General features: G+C 37.2%; 1 protein-coding gene across 7 annotated transcripts in view; it reads right to left on the reverse strand.

Annotated features, from left to right (window-relative positions):
• Nucleotides 1–2,014: 2,014 nt before the first annotated feature.
• MECOM (MDS1 and EVI1 complex locus) overlaps nt 2,015–21,931 on the reverse strand; it is a 62,625-nt gene continuing 42,708 nt past the window's right edge. For 6 of the 7 annotated variants that reach the window (XM_077763638.1, XM_077763634.1, XM_077763633.1 and 3 more), the window contains exons 9-15: nt 19,336–19,502; nt 18,206–18,283; nt 14,017–14,186; nt 11,865–12,009; nt 8,131–8,367; nt 7,099–7,282; nt 2,015–3,547 (exon numbers count right to left, since the gene is read on the reverse strand). In XM_077763638.1, the coding sequence (XP_077619764.1) occupies nt 3,413–3,547; nt 7,099–7,282; nt 8,131–8,367; nt 11,865–12,009; nt 14,017–14,186; nt 18,206–18,283; nt 19,336–19,502 (1,116 nt within the window). In that variant the 3' untranslated portion in view covers nt 2,015–3,412. The remainder of the gene's footprint in view (nt 3,548–7,098; nt 7,283–8,130; nt 8,368–11,864; nt 12,010–14,016; nt 14,187–18,205; nt 18,284–19,335; nt 19,503–21,931) is intronic. The other variant, XM_077763635.1, reaches the window with a different exon arrangement.

A 21,931-nucleotide genomic window follows, 5' to 3' on the forward strand; every position in this document is an offset into this window, starting at 1 on the left:
AAAACAGCAGAAATATAAGGCTTGAAAGCCTTTTTGGAATTTGGAGGGACTCTGTATTAGCAAACAACTGAAATGTCGTGCTCAAAGTCTAACAAGAATTTAGTAGCGTTGAGAATATCCAAATTGGTTCAGAATTTATAGGCATATTCTTGAGAACAAAGGAAAATGCATAGCGTGTTCCAGATCTGCACTTTTCTTATGTCCCAAATACTAGCTCTTTCTTCTCCTTTTCAATAGACCAGATTTATAGCTTAAGTAGATTTCCTGAATGCTATTTCTTATATATGCTTTAAATTTAAAAACTCAACATTCATACTCTATGTATCTAATTCCTATACTACTGACATTTAGAAAGAATGTGATTCTCTTTGTACCTGGCAGTGTGTCTAAGAATGAGTAAATGAATGAGGAAATGAGTCTACACCTATTTCATAGTTATTCTTCAAACCTTGTTAAAACCTCTATAGTCAGCCAAAATTGAAATTCCCATATTCTAAAACAACTGGCATTATACTTAAGGAGCAAAACCAATTCATAATTGCTCCCCCAACAGAGAATTTATCATATGGAAATACCACTCTTCACAGCCCAACCCTGTACATACACATATGAACACACGAAAACCATTTTGTGCATGGAAATTAAAATACCATTGCTTGTATTAGTGAAATGCAGAAAACCTAAATTTTCAACAAAATTGAAATGGTTGAAGAAACTATAGTATATCAAACTTGATGGACTATGGGGCAACTGCTTAATTATTATTTTTGAAGAATTTGTAAGGGTGCCTGGGTGGCATAGTCGGTTAAGCGTCTGACTTCGGCTCAGGTCATGATCTCACGGTTCGTGGGTTAGAGCCCTGCGTCGGGCTCTGTGCTGACAGCCAGCTCAGAGCCTGGAGCCTGCTTCAGATTCTGTATCTCACTCTCTCTGATCCTCCCCTGCTAACGTTGTCTCTCTCTCTCTCTCTCTCAGAAATAAATAAAACATTAACAAAATTAAAAAAAATTGTAACCATATGCATTGACTTTTTTTGCCACAAGAAGGAAAAGAACATTATGTCTACACTCTGATTATAACTATAAAAAATGGTATTTTGCATGTCGACAAAGACTTCAAAGGAACATAGAAAAGTTAAAGTTTTTTTTTTCCATCTTGTGTATCAGTTAACAGTATTTGTGTAATTAAAAACAAAAATTAGAGATGCCTGAATGGCTCAGTTGGTTAAGCATCCAAGTTCGGCTCAGGTCATGATCTCATGGTCTGTGAGTTCAAGCCCCATGATGGGCTCCGTGCTGACTGCTCAGAGCCTGGAGCCGGCTTCAGATTCTGTGTCTCTCTTTCTCTCTCTGCCTCCCCCCCCACTTGTGCTTACAGGCACTCTCTCTCTCTCTCTCAAAAATAAAAATAAACTTAAAAAAATAAGAAACTAACAAAAAATAAAATGGGTGCTGTGGATGTATAGTAAAACCAGGACCGTGTGGTGTCACACATGAGCTCTGATTTTGCACAGATAAAGTTCAGAAGAATGAGTCAGTGATATTCCAATTCCCTGTGGGTCAAAATCCATTCTTACATCACCTCAGAACAATACACACATGCTTTACACTCCATGTATCTATCAGGACATGAAGTCTCCAGACATCATATCTTTAAATCATTGGATCCCTAAGAGAAACTAAAATTGCATAAAAGGGGAAAATATCGGGGCGCCTGGGTGGCTTAGTCGGCTAAGCGTCCGACTTTCGCTCAGGTCATGATCTCGCGGTTGGTGGGTTCGAGCCCCGCGTCGGGCTCTCTGCTGACTGCCAGCTCAGAGCCTGGAGCCTGTTTCAGTCTGTGACTCCCTCTCTCTCTGACCCTCCCCTGCTCACGCTGTCGCTGTCTCTCTCTCTCTCTCTCTCTCTCTCCTAGAAATAAATAAAACATTAAAAAAAAAAAAAGGGGAAAATATCACACAGTGGGAAAAATGACCATTTTTGTAAGTCTTTATTTTTTTAGTTGCTCCTCCCATAGTAATGCACTGAAAGGCATAACAGTTTATATTGTACAAAGCATTTGAAGAAAGTACCTCAACTTGCCGATTATTTCAAAATGAGATTACAAACAAACAAACAAACAAAAAAAACCCAAATCTGGTTCTTCAATAAAGGGCAAAATAACTGAATACAGTCTGTTATTTACTTCTCTCTTTTTAACATAAGGTCTGGAACACTTCATTTTACAAATAGGATTAACATGAACATAACATCGCACAAGCTTGCAGACGACCAGCATAAAATATGGGGTACAGTTTTTAATCAGAAGAATCATGCTTTCATGAAAGAAATTATAATCATTTATACAATTGAATCGATTTCAGTATTACAAAAACTAAGTTGCCTCTATTCGTATTTAGCTCATTAAGAAGGAAAACAAAACAACAACAAAAAAGGAATGTTAAGAAAAGCCAAACACCATTTGGCACTCCCATACACAGGTAGAGTCACCTTGGTCCTTGAAATTCAGAAAGGGGTGTGCCTCAGACATCAGAAAGTAGTGGCTGACCAGAACAGTGCTCTTGTAATCAACAAACAATAGTTTGCCAACAAATAAATACAGGATACACACAACACACAAAAAATTAAACATTAAAAAACAGTGACATGATTGTCTAAAATTAAGATGTTATTACAAGGATTTGGCAAACATTTTATTAGTATAGTGGTACAGCGGTACTGGTGACGAACAGGTTACTTCACTGACTTAACCTCTTTGAGTGCTGAACATCCATAGTTTACAATATACACATACCCTTTTTCCCTAGTTTTAAACAATGTACTTAAGAAGGCAAAAGTTAATGGGGAACAAGGACTCCCTGTTATCAGTTTCTATAATAATCAAGTGTGCATTTTATCCAACTACTTCTGTCTTCGAAGGGTTAAATTACATAAAACTTTAACAAAGAAAAAAGAATTAAATCTGTAATTAAAAGCAACTGTTCTCAATCATGTGTCAGGTGATCTTGTACAAAAAAGAATTCCGTTCCTATGGAGTGTTCATTCGTGTCAATGCCGCCATCCCCACGGCCCTCGCGCCCACCCACAGCCCGGGGCAGGGCAGACGGAGATGCCTTCTGCCCAGCCAGTTGCTCATTCTCACTGTATCACGTTAAGTCGCATTGACCTTCCAGAAGTCAGCAGCTGCCTTTGCTGTGCAAAACAAAATATCGAGAATAAATAGTTTCTTTTTTTTTCTTTCTTTCTTTTCCTTTCTTTCTTTTTTTTAAGCATTCAGTTTAAGGTCACCAGACTTTAAATGAGTGACCCTTCAGGTTTCTAAGGCATTCTGCTCAGCAGTCTTTTTAATAGTCCTAGTTGAAAGAGCCATGCTACTGTTGGACTTGGTCCCACTCTGGTCGACCTTGGTAATGTCATACGTGGCTTATGGACTGGATGGCACTGGATTCCGCCGCAGCCCTTGCCATACTGTGCCACACGGTGGAAGAACTATGGGATGTAGAATGGAGGGACTCCTTGTCGGACAATGACAACATCATGGCATACGCCTGGGGTGAAAAGGAGAGACTCAGTAAGTGGCATTGGAAAACATTGCTTTTAGTTTGAAGGATACTGCTGGTGAGTGTTAGCGGAAGAAGGGACCCGGAGTAGGAGCGCCCCTCATGGTGTGTTTGGAAAAGTGTGGGGCATTTTGTTTTTGTGATGACGTGGTGTTACTGCTGGCCTTCAGTGCCCAAGGGCCACAGAAATACCTGCTCTCTAGGACAAAAAAAGTGAACTATCCTACCGAACATGTCAACAACGCCTCCACTGAGAAACATGAGTCATCCCCCTGGCCAACCATAACTACAGTATCATCCACTGTTCAATGCACCAAAAATGTCACTGTCTGCTTATGACTGAAACCGCAAATATGAGCAGGATATAGACCTGCCTTGACAGCACTGGGGTCTAGCAGAGGACACAGTCCCACCAGCTCTTGTACTTTATAACTGAGAGCACTGAAGGTGACATGACTTTCCCAGAGTCACTCAACTGGACAGTGGAGGAGGTATAAGTACAATGGATTTCTGCCTAAATTTTAATCCAGTCCTTCATCCAGCTTCCCTCCGTGTTTGAAATATTCGAAGTTGACACCCAAAGACCTTGAGAGCTGAGGGGGGTCAAGTCAGCCCTACCCACTAAAACGGACACGAGACCCAACAGCATTCTAACCAACTTGTAATCCAGGGTCTATCAAGCCGAAGGTGAGTGGCGGTGCTCTGGGAAGAAGTGCTCTTTCTTCCCCATTATCATGTCAGTTCTAAATAACTGTTCAGAGAATCCCCCATTTGCTGCCAAGTAAAATATTCAAACGAAATGTTTGGTCTTGACTTGTGAGTGAACTTTTCACTGTTGATTTGCTATTGTTGGTCTCATCCATTGCTAAACTTGCTTGTCAAAATGCTGCTGAAGTGGAATCATTAAAGTCCTGCCAAAGACATTCCACTGTCTGTAAACAAAGACAAAATGCCTCTGTTGTTAAGCAGAATTTCATCTCTGAGAGTCATGCTGAGACATGAGGCCAGTCTGCGGTTTCTTCCGTAATCATGGCATTCAGTTAGAAAATCTGCCCTTGTAGGCCAACTCTCATTTGCTGGGTCATTGCTCTAAATGTACACATTTGACTTTTATGTATGCAATTTGCCTTCTGGACCCCTACACAATCCCAACAGGCATATAACAAACATTTCTTAAGCATCTTCTCTATGCCAGGCACTGTGCTAGGTCCTGGGGAATAAATGATAAATCAATCAAGGATACAGTCCTTGTCCTTTGAAGTGTTTCAAATCTGAGTGAAGCGAGCATTGACCTTTATTTTTATTATGTACCCACTTGCAGAGATCAACACAAAGATTCTGAAATGGCTTTAACAAAACCATGGGGGAAATGAAGGGGAACATAGAGAAAATTTTGGACTTCTGGCTTCTAACCCGCTTCTCTTCAAACAGCTGTGTGACCTTGGGTACGTTGCTTAGCCTTTCAAGGTCACTTTCCTCATATCAAATGGGAATAATAATAACAAAAACTTGCCTCCAGGGGCTCCGAGGAAATTACAAGCACTAAGGAACAAAGAGTGCCTGACATAAATAGTACCTATTATTGTGAAATTAATTTTGAGGATAGGGTTTTTCAAAGAGGATTCTATGCAGAATGCAGCCACTGTTGAATCGATCAACTCTCTTGGATTCAATCACTATAAAAATCACATAGTAAATATATGAGTGTGTTGAGTAAGTCGTCTGTCTCTATTCAGATTCTAGAAAATAATAAATATAGAATACTGCCTTTCACATAGCATATAGATTAAATATTGCCTTTTGGTAATCAAAGGAAATAAACATTTTCGTGCACAAAAATCAGTGCCCTGCACATAATTGTTAGTTAATAACAACCGAAATAATGTCAGTTTGCAAAAGGGCCTGACCAGTTTTAAACTGATATATATGACATGATCAAGTAATACAAAAAATATGAGTTAGGATTGCAAACGCTAGCATTTCTTGTGATGGTAATTGTTAGTCCAGCTGGGCAGGGACTTTATGTCAAAATGCTGGTACCAAAATATATCACCTCTTTTATCTCTAGATTCTCTGACCCTTCTGCCTTCAATCACTTCTGACCGTTTCAGGAATTTGTAGGTATTGTGTCTTATAATTATACGTATTTTTGGTGAAATAATTAAAACAAATTAAAAAAAAAAAGAAAGCATGGATCCCCCAGTATCCCTCTGATCAATTAGGAAGGAAGAATGGGATATCAAGTGTTTAAAGAAAATACTAGCTACCTCTAATGGTTATCTCTAGGTAAACATTAGATGTCTACTATGGCTAGTTTACTTTTAATGTTATAAATTTAAAAAATAGTTCAATCTCCATTTAATCATACAGCAGGAAGAGATCTTAGATACCTCCTCTGTTCATCCACTTTACAATAAGGAAGTGGTTGGTACCCGGGGTCATGAAGTGATGTTCTCAAGTTCACATAGCCAGCACCTCCAGTGCTGAGGTGGGGTGCTTTTACTTCAATTCAAAAGGAACATTGATCTTAGATTTTTACTAAACTGACTATTATTTAAAAATGTATATCATCCCCCAGCACAATGTTTTTCCCAACCTTAGTTGAGATATGACCACATTTGCTGCTCAAACATCTGAGCCAAATACGAAATCATTTCCAAATGTACAAGCCAATACAGTCATATGGTTTGATATGTCAGGCCACCTCCAAAATGGGCTCAAGATCAAACAACTGGGCCAAGGTAACCAACAAATATGGTAGGAACAGGAAGTTTCTTTTCTTTCGTCTTTCTTTTTTAGTTAACCTAAATGAAATGAACAAAATGGTTGAGTGTGGATATCGGGCAGAAAATACGAACTTCCTTTGTTTTGTGATAAATAATGAAGGCTATTTTAATTGATATTTATGGATCTTTAAGTGGATTTATTTTAGGTAAGACAGGACTGAGAGAATGCTGTAGAGCTCAATGAACTGGGGCACCATTCATTCATTCACGCAATAAAAATCAATAGATTTTATTTCCAGATCTGCCCGTAAGTTGCGGCAGACTTTTGGCAACTCATTTCATCTCTGATCTTACTCCTAAATGCTAGAATTAGATGACTTGTTAATCAACTACACATAGTAAGGGACCAAGAAAAAAAAAAAAAAGAAGAAGAAGGCAGGATTCACTTTCCAGAAGTCTGAATTTATAATTAGGTTGACAAAAATTACAGATTCAAGTCAATTAGAAAACAATTCTGAGGAAACATTTAAACAGGTGCAAACATTACGGCCTCCCTATAAGGAAGTAAGGGAATTGCAAAGTAAAGGAAAAATCACTGTAGGATAAGATCTGTCACAGAAGTTTCTGTGTAGAGTGTAGCCATGTTAATTGGTTAACCATTTTGGATTTGGTCATTGAGTAAAGATGTGAACATTTTGAGTAAAGCATCTGAACCTGTTCAGATTCTAGAATATGGCAAAGAGAGAGGCTAGCTGCCTTTTGGCATCAAAGGCCCAATGTCACCATGATGCTTTACTGCAGGAAAATATGTACCTGTGATTTGGACTTTCTGTGTAACGGCTGTTTAAGTTCCTCCGGCACATGGGAAGCACTAAAAGAAGACAGCTCAGCTTCAGTATATTGATTATCTTCCATTTTCCTCATTTTGAGGCTATCTGTGAAGTGCCTTATATGATCTAGAGCAGAAAGTCCAGTTTTATATTCTTCCTCTTTATACCTAAAATGAACCAATGGGAAAGCACAGAGCATTTTTTTTTTCTTTTTCACTTTGTTATCCAACCAAATCACTTTTCATCTGAATCTATACAGCTGTCAAACTTTCATATTATATTTGCAGTATAAAGAAGCATGCATCCATTATCAGGTTCTTCAAAGTGTTGACAAATATTGTATCTTAAAAACATAGTTGTTTAAAGTTTTTTCATAACTAAAGCAAGTGTGTATAAGAGGTAAAGAGTTAAAGTCAGTGATGTGGAATCAGCAGGGCAGTGGAGACACAATTTATAGGCTTATAATTTCCACTTAAAATAAAGCCAGTTATGATAATATTTAGTCAGCACTCACTAGCCACACGAAAATATAATATTCCTATAAATTGAACTCTTTGCTTATTTTTTCCCCTTAAAAACCTATTTGTATAGATCACATATATATCAAATTAAGTGAAATTTATCTCAATAATATTTGACTCATGACACACCGGGTTTTTGAATGAATTAGATAATGTTGACATTTCTATTTTACTCTGAGTTTTACAGGTAGGGTCTAAAAACTGACTGGGTACTCATCTAATTTTCACTTATACTTCTATGTCAGGTTACTCAGAATCCCCCAAACACCAATGTATCTGTAGTCTTGTGGATTATGTTGATGGCTACCTTATTTTCATCTATTCAAAATGAATCCACCAAACATGCCTTGCTAACTGAGCTTTCTTCTTATGAGTCATGACTCATAGACTGCGAGCACCTGAAATGTTGTCCTGATGGAAAAACAAAGCAGAAGGAATGCAACCATCTATGCATCTGCTCTTGCTTCTTTACTAACATCAGCCCATGCGCTCACCTCACTGGGGACGTTTTGCAACTCATCTCCAGGGCACTGGCTTCTTCATACTCATCCTCAGGGTTTCCTTCATGTAAATTGCTTGTCACAGGTTCTTTTCCTGTTTTTCCAGTAATATCGTTGTCTTCATCGTCCTCATCTAACAACACCTCGTCTTCTACTTCTTCGTCATCCAGTAAATCTGAATTCTGACTGGTCACCAAAGCTTTCTCGTCCTTAAAATGACTGCCGTTCATTCTTTCAAAAGCATAAAATAAGCAACAGTTTCAATCATTGGTTTCATTTTTAAATGCACAGTTAGTTTTCTTATCATGTCTTCCTAACAGTTTAGATTCCCAACACTTCTACAGGAAACTTTTATTGTTTCGGCTTCATGGCAACCATGGAAAAATAATGTAGTTCACAAATGAGAAAATGAAGAAAAAAAAAATAATTGGGTGATTATTCAGGGGATAAAGGAGCTTCTGGCAGAGCTGGAAAAATAATTTCAGATTCCTAGTCCTTATCAGACTGTTTTTGATAAATGATATTGTTATATATAATATAAAAAGCATACCAATGTTTTTTCTACATAATGTTACCTAATTACCATAGAAGTACCCACCAATGAAAATAATAGGTTTCTGGAAAATTCAGGTCTCTGAACAATAATGACCAAAGCTTCAGCACGCATGCCTAAAGTGGATCTAAGTGTTCAAAGAAAATGCTAAGATAGCTTCCAGGGACCAACTGGTATTTGTTATTTCTAGGTGACATTTGTGGTATATGCCACTCAGACATCCTGCTCAAACTTGGAAATGATTGAAAGCTCACTTATTTGTACTGTTTTCAAATTATCCTTGACGGTCTGAATGGAAAAAGTTCCTTGTTTCCCAGAAGAACATTGGGGTGGGAAACTATCTTAAAAAGTAATTATGCAAATATCTTTTGAAGCTTACTTAGTATGCATGTCTAATATGATACGAAAGAATAATATTATCTTTTAAAAGTCATTCGTAGTACTTTGTGATTGCAAGGATGGTATTCTATGATTCAAAAGTTGAATTATAAAAAAGAGTTTAATTACATAGAAGTCCCGATTTACATTTGAGAGAATTTATAAAACAAAGACAAACTTCTTGGGCTTTAAAATAAACATAAAAATATATAAATTGAATTTAAGTTTTACTTAAACATATTATTTAAACGTCAAAATTAAGGGCACCTGGGTGGCTCAGTCAGTTAAGCAACCAACTTCGGATCGGGTCATGATCTCACGGTTTTTGAGTTTGAGCCTCACGTTGGGTGCTGTGCTGATGGCTCAGAGCCTGGAGCCTGCTTCAGATTCTGTGCCTCCCTTCACTGCTCCCTTCTCTGCCCCTTCACAACTCATGCTCTGTCTCCCTCTCTCTCTCTCAAAAATAAACATTAAAAAAATAAAAATAAAAGTCAAAATTAACTTAGTTTCAAGTTGATTACAAATGATTTAAACTAGAGAATTTCTCTTCCTAGCCTCCTCTTTTTGAAGATATATGACCAGGGAAGTTAAAGCACTTCCCCAAATTCAGAAAGTTTGTTGAAATTTAAGTTATTGCTACAGAAATGTACGATTTTTACAACTTAATGGAACAATTTTTCAGATCATGGGAGATTAAGTATCAGCAATGTACCCCCTCACATTCTCATATAACAAATAGGAGTATAATTTAATATTCAGATTTTCCAGAGTAAATAAATAAACAAAACAATGTTGGGTGTGGCAGATGTACATAGTGAAAATCTTAAAAACAGTCATATTACCATTGTTAACCTTTTTATACAGCCAATCTCTTAACCTCTTTTATCAAAGAATGATGAAAACATGGTTTGCACAGACATAAATTATTAGTTTCCAGACACACTGCCAACTCGCTAGCTTGAATGGATTGAAACTGTTATTTTTTAAAAATGAAAGAAAAAGTAAAAGAACCAAAGAATGTATGGATGAAAACCAAAAGTAACAAAGCCAACATGATTAAAAAAACCTATTTGTTAATTATGCTTTCAAATGTGGCAATTTATGGGGGATAAATGATTCATCAAAAGTAGCCCTGAAACGAGTTGAGGGGGGTTAAATGACTCAATCTTCTTACTTCTGTGCTGTTTGGACATGTTGAAACCAGATGTCGCTTCTCTATGCAGGCTCACAAATTTCTAAGTAAGGGCTAGAAAGTCTGAAAGGGCATCTCAGAACCCAAATGGTGGTTTTTGTTCAACATTTCTTATCTGTATCATGTAAAGTTCATTATCAAAATGTAATTTGGAGACTCTCTTACCTACTTGGTCTTACTACTTCGTGTTTCTGATCATCTGCCTCCTCTCCCTCCTTCCCTTCTCTCTTTCTCACACTGTCTCTGTTTCTCTTTTACACACTCACACACACACACACACACACACATACACACACACGGGCAAGCAGAGGGAAAGATACATCCAGCTGCACAGTCATAGCTCTTATCAGACTTCTTAGAAGCTGGGAAGAGTCATGTAACAGCAGATCTTCTCTCCTTTGTCCATTAAATATGCTTTAAATAAGTTGAAGAATACAATTGGCCACATAATTTTGTTATCATGGGAAATGATGTTTCTTTGAAGCCTGCCTTAATGTAAAAACTATCTGAAATAATTATTTGACTTTTAACTGAATCAAAAAATAGAGGGCACTAACAATGATACTTGTATGATGAAAAGTAGGAGAGCTTTCATTAACTAATATCATGTGACATTAAAATTGACTATGCAACATCCTAATCTAATAGGCTACTGGATAGTTATGCTTAGAAAAATCTAGTTCTTAATATCAGATATTTAATTTTAACTTACAGATAAGAAATCTGTAACTAAAGTTAACTAAATCCTGTTGTTTCGGTAAAATAATGTCTCATTAACATCACATAAAATGTAAACATTAGATAAATATTAATTATAATTATCAGCAGCATTAAAAGATTTTCTTTTTGAATTAGGCCATACACGCTTGATATTGATGATAACAAGAGGTAGCCAGGGAGCCAGATCACTGAAAACAAGGGTGATCATACCCAGTGAAACAAACATGCTGAAATTAAATGAATATTCACCTGAGATATAGGCAGTGAGAGAGTCTTATCAAGAAGTCTCAACTTCTTTTTTGTAAAAGCTCTTTCTATTATATTCAACCGTTGTCTTATATATAGATATGTACCTATATATACACATAAATGTATATATATACAGCTACGTATATATGTACACATACAGATAGATATACTCACGTTATCTATAATATACATATGATAGATAATAGTAGCCACTACTGAATCAACTGAATCCCTGTGGCAGCCTTCCCTTCTGCTTGGCAAGTTTTGATAATACATTCTAATTAGTTATCAAGAGAAGCAGGGCAGAATAGTGGTAAAAGCATGGGCTCTGGAACCAGACAGCCCAGGCTGAATCCCATTTATTAATTACGTAATTACGTACGTGGCAAGTGATCTAACCTTCACCATCTCCATTCCTTCACTGGTAAAATTACATAGTAATAGTTGCTACCTCATCGGGTTATTATGATAATTAAATTCATACATGTAAAGTGCTTAAAGGAACATTTAGTTTTTAGTATGCACCAAATAAATGCCAGCCATCGGTGGTGCTCACAAAAGTGAGCACAGCAAATCTATTTGGAACATACTGATTTCAGAAACTATAGAGTTTAAAAAGGAAAAGCCCCACTTTACCTCTCCTCTGTGTTCCTGGGAGACTGGCTGCCGTGGTTGCTATTCCCAATGAAATTGCGAATTTCTGTGAAGTAGGCATCTTCTTTGTCATCGAGAATTGCGCCTGTACTTTCCAGTTCAGAATGAGGCGATGATGTGGCCGTACCTGAGGGGAGAGAGCCTTTGGTCAAAAAGACTACTGTCAACATGGCAACTTATTTTGAACCTTGTTCCTTCTTCATTTGATCAGTGTTTCCTAAAATAGGTACTTTTGAATATTAATAATGGTAACATTAGGAGGCCAAAGTCTTCCCCAATTACCACATACATGGCCATGAAAGCCCCTTGGGGAATATTTTGAACCACTGAAACCATGAGGTATAGTCTCCCAAAGATGCTTCTCCCACAGTTTCCTCTCATCTCCTCCCCCTTCTTCCCCCCTCACCTCCCCCCACCCGTGACATGAGAACATTGACGTTCAATTAGTGAGGAAACAGGGTGAGGCAAATTATAAAGAGGACTTAAATAGATTCTGCCCAAAGAAACCATATACTCAGTCCTGGTTGCAGTCAATATGTATTTCTTGCTCCTGTGTTAAAGTGTGTTACCAAATAAAGACTGAAAACATACTAAAAACTCTATATTCTGATTTAATGGATGAAGTAGTGAGTTGACTCGACACAGCAGCCCAGAGACTGAGATGATAGAGCATTAAGGGGCCAATATGGGATCTGCTGATTGTAGGATGACCTTCAGTTTCCTTATCTGTAAAATTAGAATCAGAATACCTTACCAAAGGATGAGCGTAAGGTTTTTATAAACTCACATATTTATAAACTCCTTATATGTGGTCAAATTTATACCAACATTTGCTTCATGCTGTTTATCTTTCCAAGATATCTATAATCTAATAGTTCATCATAATAGTCTACACGTTCACAATAAGAGGTGAGACTGTCTCTCAGCTGAATAAAGTTACAATCTGGGCCAACAAATAAATATTGAACTTGGACCTGTTACACTGTTAACTCATTTAGTTATTTTCTAAAATACTTTTGATTAGAAAATTATGGGAGTATGCTGGAAGGGTGCACGTGGTTGGAAAGTGTAACCGGTTTTCTACACTGAATTAGACTTTTGTCTCTAAAATCGGGTATCTTTAGACCACAGTCATTTGACTTTTGGCTTAGAGGGAAGCAAACACTATATAGTTCTATGGAGTAGCCACCAAAGATTGTAAGCAATGTGCTTGTACAGGGAAGGAAGGATTAATCATAAAACCATTTTCTTAAGTAAGGATTACTACTTTGAACAACTTCAATTTTTTTTCTGTTTTTAAAATCTCTTTTCCTGAACCCCATGCCTGCTCCTTCCCTTGCCCCCAAGTCATTTTCTTGATTCTCTAGAAACACATTTTGGCTCCAAACACATACGCCAGTTAGCAAATATTAATTAATGACTTATTATGTAACTTTAGAAGCCAAAGAAAGGCAAGAACAACTATCATTTCCTCTGCTAACTATGTGCTGGCAAGTCTGAGGTAAGGGAAGCCTAATTCTTTGATACTTTTAACTTAATTCTACCTCAGAATTTGTGACTCCGAACACACACCACTATCATATGCTATGGGTTACTCTGATCGTGTTAACAATCTTTTATCATTAATCTCTAAAAAGTGACTCTAGGGATGTTTTCTGAACTGTAGACCTTCTGCAAAAGCAAGTACCGTTCCTAAATTAAGATTCAGAGCATGGTGTTCTGGGCTGCCACTTTGGAAATCCTGCCATGCCTCGAGGCCACAATCTATACAACAGGTGGAAATTTTGCTCCCTGCAATTTAGGAAATCTCAATTCATTCATTTCCTATGACATTGGGCAATTGTCCCCTTTGTTTGCGATTACCAACTAAGATGAATCCAGAATAAAAAACCAAACAAGGTCCCGAGCTGCAGATTATTCAACAATCACATCATTCACATTATTCTATAATCTCAAGGGAAACCATGTTGCAAATTTTAGGATCTGGTTCTGGTGTCACAGTGGAAGGAGAGAAGAAAGATCACGATTATCTCTCTTTTTTTGAAGTTCAGTGGGCATACAATATTGTTCACAAATATCTTTTAAAATGAGGAAAGGAAGCCATCCTCTCCTCATACCACAATTGATTACCTACCCGACATGTTACCATTCTCATGTTTCTTCAGGTGTCTGTCTAAATTGGTTTGTTGACCAAAACACCTATCACATAAGTGACACTTAAAGGGCTTCTCCTTATTGTGGATGTTACGAACATGCCTTTGCAAGTTGGAAGAGATGCTAAATGATCTGTCACAGTATTTGCATCTGAAAAATAAACACAAAAAGATATTTGCAAGTAAATTGAAAGATTTTTCTCAAGGCTAGAAAGCCAGATATCCAGAGTTATCACCCATAAAACATTTTAGAGAAAAGGCACAGGCAAGAATTCTATTCACGCAGTCGAGATTTCAACTCCCATAGATTTTGATTCCTTTAAAGATTTTCACGGCTTTATAAAAAACCATAAACATCATAATAAAATATTGGTTATTTGGTTGCTCCAAAATTACTTAGGGTCATCAGCTTTCATATTTTAGGTAAACCTCAGAAAATTAAGGACATTAAGAAACAGTAGCATTGTTTTATCTTCTGCTTACAACAATACAAATAAATCCTTTCTAAATAAACATAAAACAAATTCACATATTCTTCAAATAAAGTTAAAAAAGCCTTCTTAAATTCAAAGTTGCAGGATCTAATTAAATAGTTTCCTAGCAAATTCACTTCTTAAATGGATAATCCTCAAGGAATTTCCATTGTCTTCTCAAAAAGAGCAGTGACCATTCCAAAGTTTTAAAACTGAGGCAATGTGAATAGTTTGTTTTGAGACTAAAGATAACTAATTTTCATAATCTGCAGCAATTATAAACCCACAGAGCCTTTACTCTAATAGACTTCAATTTGTTAAAAAAAGAAAAAAAGAAAGAAAAGAAAAGAAAAGTGGCACTAAATTCTCCTTTTGGAATAAAACAAAGATCTTCATTAATCTCCGTTCTTCCTATTGCCCCCAATTTTCCATTTCTAGTTGTCTGAAAGAGTTCGTGGCATTTACGAACCAGGTCAGTTTTCCAAGAAAGCACTTATTATTGGTTGGCTAATTGTTTCTGCCTTCCACGTGATTAAAAAAGAATCATAAATTATTTTGAAGTTCTCCTTTAATCTGAATAAAAATGTAATGCCTCCCGCTCCCCACCCCCAGCTCCCTAGCTCTTATGGATAAAAGAAGAAAAGCAGCAATTTATGGGGTAGTCTTTTTTTGGCATTTTAAAGTAAATATTGCAGGATTTGTTTGTGTGGGGTTTTTGTACATGTGTTGCTTGGGGGGACAAATTAGCTTTCTCCAGATGACTTTTAAGTGAAAATGTCTAACTCAGCAGCCAGAAAATCTTTAACTTATTCTTCCATATGCGAAGGGGCCTTGTCTTCCCACTACTGAATGTAGACTCGGTGGTTAGAGTGTGCTACATCAGAAATCACCCCATTCGACTCGAAGTGTTTGGGTTTCCTCGGCTGTGTCTATGGGATGCCAGAAGTCTAGTTAGCTCAGTGGGGAAAATAAATCTGTTAAACTAGTTACTTTGGCATAGTATCAATAAACCAACTCAAGGACTGATTTAATTTTTCCCCCTTAAACGCCCCGGCATGATGAGGCTCCCCAACTTTCTTCACTTATAATATTAATTTAAAAGTGTGTGAAACCCCACATTCAGTGTAGTTGTAGTATTTTAGTCTCTGCTTTTGAAAAAAATATATATACGAGTCATGGGCTTTTCTGTAATAATTCTGTTAACTCCCAAAGCCCACTACAATGAGAATAATGATACAATAAGCACAATTGTATTGTACCAAGCAGAAAGCATCACGGGTGAAAACTTATATTCCCATCAACCGCTCTAAATTTTTTTCACTCAAAACATTTTCTACATACATCATGAGTTGGAGAGATTTTTGTCTTTGACATGCTTCCAACTTTCTGCTCGTATGCAAAGGGGCTTTTCCAAATCCAATACACATCACCCACTCTATTATAAATAAAATCGACCAATAAGAAAATTGTACACAGTGATCATCTGTTCCTTTGTATCTTTCCTCTGTGAATGTCCTAGCCAAAAGTTTGAGTGCTCCTGAATAAAAAAAATCACTCCATTCTGTTCCAATAAATTCATAGGTGGTTAAGAGTCTAAGTTTCAAAAACTCCTAAAATGAATACGTAACACAATCACAGATGATATACGACTAAGGATTTGGATGTAAACACGGGTATCATGGGAGCCTTTGAGATCATGGTGTAAGATTAAAAACTCTGACACGGGAGCTCCAAGACCGGGTTTTAATTCTGGATCTTTTACCACCAGACTTTACAGAAGCCAATTAACATCTGTGCATCTGAATTTCTTCCCTTGCGGAACAGAGGAGCTAGACGAATTATTGTTTATGATCTCCAGCTATGCCAAAATTCTTGCTTGTGTGTGTGTTTTTAATATGCATACAATAATAGCACCATTTATGGAGTAGAATAAAAGCACCAATTCAGGTACAAAGAAAGTAAAATGAGCATGATATAGTTGTATACCAGATCGTTGGCCCTAACAAAATGTAAGTGTTGAAATCTTTCTTCCACTTAAGCAGAATTCCTGGAGTCTGAAAAATGTTCTCAAAAAGAGAAATCATCTAACACCTGCAATTTTTCCATCTCTCTGAGACTTATTATATTAAGTCCATTCTACCACATATAAAATAGAAATATCATATAAATCCATTCTATCACATATAAAGTAGAAATATCATTTGCCATTAGTAATTTACAAAACATGTAGGAAAGCAAAGAATTTAAGAAAACACGTTGTTATTTTCTGAATTTAAGTCTCTCTAGTTTTCTCTTAAAATTTCAATTCTCTTCAAATTAGCATTCACTGGTCTGATCTTTGCTTATTCTTATATGTAAAAAAGTCTTTAGGGGCACCTGGGTGGCTCAGTCGGTTAAGCATCCAACTCCAGCTCAGGTCATGACCTCACAGTTCATGTGTCTGAGCCCCTCATCAGGCTCTATGCTGACAGCTTGGAGCCTGAAGCCTGCTTCAGATCCTATGTCTTCCATTCTCTCTGCCCCTCCCCAGCTCATGCTCTCTCTCTCTCTCTCTCTCAAAAATGAATAAACACTTAAAAATCTTTTAAAAAGCCTTTGAAACCTGAGAAATTATTTATTTTAATGTGAAAAGTGAGCATGCAGACAAAAATAATTTCACACATATGCAATGCATAGAATTTCAAAGCAGAGTGAAATTACAATAGGACTTAAATAACATTTATTCTTAAAAAAAAATATTTATGAGCACCTAACACTATGTGCATTGCACATACAACAATGTAGACTATATTGTAAAACTGAAGACAATGTTGACGATTTCCATTCTTTGGTAACTAATAATATTATTCCCTTGTGTCACATGTCTGATCTTGACATTCAGCAGAATAAGCTAAGAGGTAGTTTAGAAGTTGTTGGTAGAATTGCCCCTCTTCCTACGATATATTCTATTTGATCTTTTCTACTCCTAGCTCCACATCTTATTCTTCCTTTCCAGGTTTAAAGTTTATTCCTTAAACCTCCTAATGGGACCTGGGGACACTGACTTAACTGTACTGGGGAAACAAAGTTATACATGGCTTGTCAACTCAGAGCAGAGATTTAAGGCTTAAGAAAGGAAAGCTGCAATGTTATGATTATTGTCAGTTAATATAGCACTAATTGTTGAGCAGAGAGAGCACTAAAATAAATTTTTAAATAATTTTTAAAATGGCTAACATTTCTAAAATGCTTATTCTGTCCAAGTTACTGCTAGATCTTTTAATGTTTTTTTATTTTTGAGACAGAGAGAGAGAAAGAGAGAGACAGCCTGAGTAGGGAAGGGTCAGAGGGAGAGGGAAATACAGAATGCGAAGCAGGCTCCAGGCTCTGAGCTAGCCGTCAGCACAGAGCCCGACACGGGCCTCAAACCCACGAACCATGAGATCATGACCTGGGCCAAAGCTGGACGCTTAGCCAACCAACTGAGCCACCCAGCGCCCCTGGATCTTGTAAACTGAGATGTCAGAAGCCTTGATTTAAAACGTTAGGACTCTTCCAATTTTTATCCTAGCCACTAGTCAATTCTTCTTTGACTCAAAATTAAAAGGGCATACATTCAGACATGCCAAAAAATAGCTTCCTTTAAAAGCTGTGGCAATGAATCCACTGTAAGCGCTATAATATGTACCAAGATATTTAGTTAAAATCATTGTCAAACCTGTAAGGCTGCTCTCCTGTGTGGGTTCTCAGGTGCCGTGTCAAGTTCGCAGACCTTGGAAAAATCTTGCCACAGTATCTGTTATGAAACATGTTTATAAGAGAAAGTCAGCACAATCGACTTTATTTCACTCAAGCTGCATAGAAGCCAGATGTGTATTCCTGATTTAATTAATCTTGCATGGGAATCACATGTCTTTGGTATTTAAAATTTGCAACAAAGCCATTCTACAGATATAAATAACTCCACAAATAACGGCTGCGTTATGAGATCTGGTTGAATTTGCTCATGCATAAGCAAGCAGTTTATGAAAATAGACCTTAGTTTTGATGACCCCCATACGCCTCTTTTATTAACTCTGTATCTTTATAGTCACAAAACTGAACCAGACAAGGGGATAAAAAAAATGACAAGAGTCTGTGATTCTGGGTTGATGTAAACAGATTTCAAATGTTTCAACTCATTTTACATGTTAGCCACAGTGACAACTCTGTACACTGAGTGGTATCAGTTCAGACAAGATTCTAAGACCTCATCCATCAAGGTATGTTCCTATAAAAGCTTTTCTGGAAAGAAAGTGACACATTTCCCAAAAAGCAGATACATTGATATGCCTGAGTCAGATGGCACAAATTTCTGAAGACAATTCAGAAATTATATGCACAATTTATTAAAGAAAAAACAAGCTTTACTGTAATACTGATGGGTAACAAGAAACTTATTAACTAGCTTTCTTCACTTATCGACCTTATTCGTCCTTTGTTAATGGCCTTATTCTTCAATGCCAGAACAATTAATAAATGTATGCTTGAAGACAGTAGTATTATACCTTTGGATGAAAATAATTAACTGTGAAAGAAAATTCATAAATATCAAAGTGAAACAAGTATTTGGACTGTTTCCAACCTCATTTATCACAACCAAATGGCCTGTGTTAAAATTCTCATTTAATAATAATTTTTTAAAACTACTAGTTTTCTATCTCCCTAACTAAAGAGTACTTTGAAGTGCTTGAGATCTATCATGGTCACTCTTAATCATCCAATCACGAATAATTTACCAACCAAATGGCCAGGCCTTTTGTAATCAGAGAGGAGTGGAAAGCCAGCCACAGCTGTCTTAACAGTTACCTGCATGTATAGCGTTCTTTTCCTTTCCGCAGGAGGTTCTCCGGCAGGGCATTGGGAGGCGCTCTGAAATTGAACATGGAGGGAACTGACTGCAGAAGTTCACTGGCCTCCGGTTTCAGGGCACTGAAGCTCTCGAGCTTCTCTGCCATGTTTTCAATAGCTGACATCTGCAAGGCAAGAGCACAGGACCATGAAGGACTAGTCTGACATCTTTTCTTCTGTAATCATCTCTAGCAAACCAAGAAATCATTAATAAAAGGGAAGCATCAAATCTGCTGAAGGCAGTAGACTGTAGAAAAAGGTTGTAGTGGCCCAATATTAGACAAGCAACAAGACGACTCGTGGATTTAGGAAGTAACAAAGGTAGAATCATGCTTATACAATGCTCGATGAACTTTCTCGCAAGACCCTGGTTGGGTCATTTTATACCCATTTGATATACAACTGAGCAACAAAATACGTGAGCTATAATAAAGCCAACTTAGATGTTTATTAAGCTAAGAGACAGCATTGGAATTATGTTGTGGACATCAACAGTAAGCTGGGAATTATAGGGAAAGGCCCTGCACATCTTGCCTAGGTATTAAAAACCATAGGAAGTATGGCATCCCATGAAGAGAATGCACAGCATGAAAAACATCAAGCGTTCCAAAGTTACAGTTTAAGCCAAATGGATGTACTGCAGAAAGAAAGAAAGAAAGAAATGTGTAAGAGGTGTTTTGCCTAAACCATTAACTTAATATCTGGATACACTAGATTTTTAAGTGTGATCATATACAAAGAATTTTGACGAAATATTAATTTGTTCCAGATTAAGACTGAGTGGAAATGACAGTTCATGATATATCATCATAACTTCATGTCATATAACTAGGCCTGGATTATCAGGGCATATTATTTCTCACTCCTAGAGAAATAATCTGGGAGAACTACGCTGCCTAATTCTTCCCTTCAAGCAACTTAACTTATTTGGCTTATGATCTTCAAGTTTTTGTCCACTTGCCTACATATTTGACAGTCACAATCAGAGGGCGGCATTTACTTTGAAAGGTAGCTTGATCCTTACGATCCTCAGTTAGAAGGCCTCGCCCCTTTCCTTCAACTCTCCCAAAATGTTAAGTTTCCTTAGGGCTCATATTTTATTTGGAAGCTGCTTACTACTGAATTTTTAAGTAGAAAAGCAAACTCTCAGACCATCCTGTTAAATCAACTCACCCATTATTTATTTGGTTCTCAGGCACTATGCCACCGGAGAGCTCAGAAAGCTGTTAAAAAGGTGTTTGCACTCTATATGCACTCTGTGTGTTTCTCAAAGAGCTGGGGTGTTAGACCAGGAGACTCCACACAAGGATAAAAATGGCAACAACTGCACATTCCAACAACCGTTCAACCCAAGAGGATGATTCTTTTCCTGATGAAATGGCAGGACAGAATTGAAGGCCTAATTTACAAGCTCAGGTGACAAAGAAGAGGTAACACTTCCTACTCAAAAGGAAAATCAGCAGAATATAGGTTCCATGGGTGAAATACCATGGACTCCTTACAGAGAAGCAACATCTTAACAGAATGGCCTGACCATGATTCTCTTCTTACGAAGAATATAGTGCACACTTGATTCTTCAAATGACTATTCATGTTGTAGTTAGCTCTCTTTTTTCTTTTATCCTGGAGTCTGCCCTCTCATTTCATGCCCAGACTCCTAATGCTAGCTACAAATTGCAACATACAGGGCACCACTGCCAATTTGCCAAATGTCTTTCATCAAACATAGTACAAAAAAATCTCAGAGGAAAGTCAAGATACATTTACTTGTCAGACGACAAATGTGAACGCATTGGGAGGCGGTAGGGGCTATAAGCTCAGGGGTTTGATTCATAATCACTCAGCTGCTAAAACATTCTCCACAGATGCAAGTGGACAGCACATTTGTCACTATGAAGGATTTTGACACATACTGATCACAGGGCAGAGATATGGAATTGATGCCGTTGCTCAGAGAGGTTGGCAGCAGCCCTGTCCCTACAGAATACGGTCATTATCCTCCTCCAGCCAGGGCGTTAGCATTTTCATCTCGCTTCGGGTTTTACTTCTTAAAAGTCAATCTAGAAATATTTTATGATACTAATTTATTTGCATTTATTCCTTCTAATTGTTTCATGCAGAAAATCATTTTGGTATTCCACCCTCCGTGGAATAAATTGTTTGAGTGAAGAATGACCTCTGGCCTTTAAGCTGATTAGCAGAAACAAGCAAGGGTAAGGGGTCCTGATCACATATATTTATTGGGAAGAATAGTAAGTGTATGGGTGATGGTTATTAATGTTTTATTTATGTACACTTAATATCGGAGTAAAGTTTCATTATCTAGTGGTTTGAAATCATTGGAGTGTCTGCCCTGCTGACACACTCAGATTCCTGTGGCGATATATCTTATAGAAACAGTTTTCCTTTTATATGGAAAATAGCTTACTCATGACGATTATTCTCGGCTTTCGTCTCTAGCACATATAAACTGCAAGTCCTTCAAGTTATTTAAGAGCAATTGGCTCTTGAGAAATGTGTCTTGCTTTAGTAGCAGCAAATATCTCTTTTTGAA

Source organism: Crocuta crocuta, unplaced genomic scaffold (assembly GCF_008692635.1).
Source record: "Crocuta crocuta isolate KB4526 unplaced genomic scaffold, BGI_CrCroc_1.0 scaffold433, whole genome shotgun sequence".
NCBI classification, from domain to species: Eukaryota; Metazoa; Chordata; class Mammalia; order Carnivora; family Hyaenidae; genus Crocuta; species Crocuta crocuta.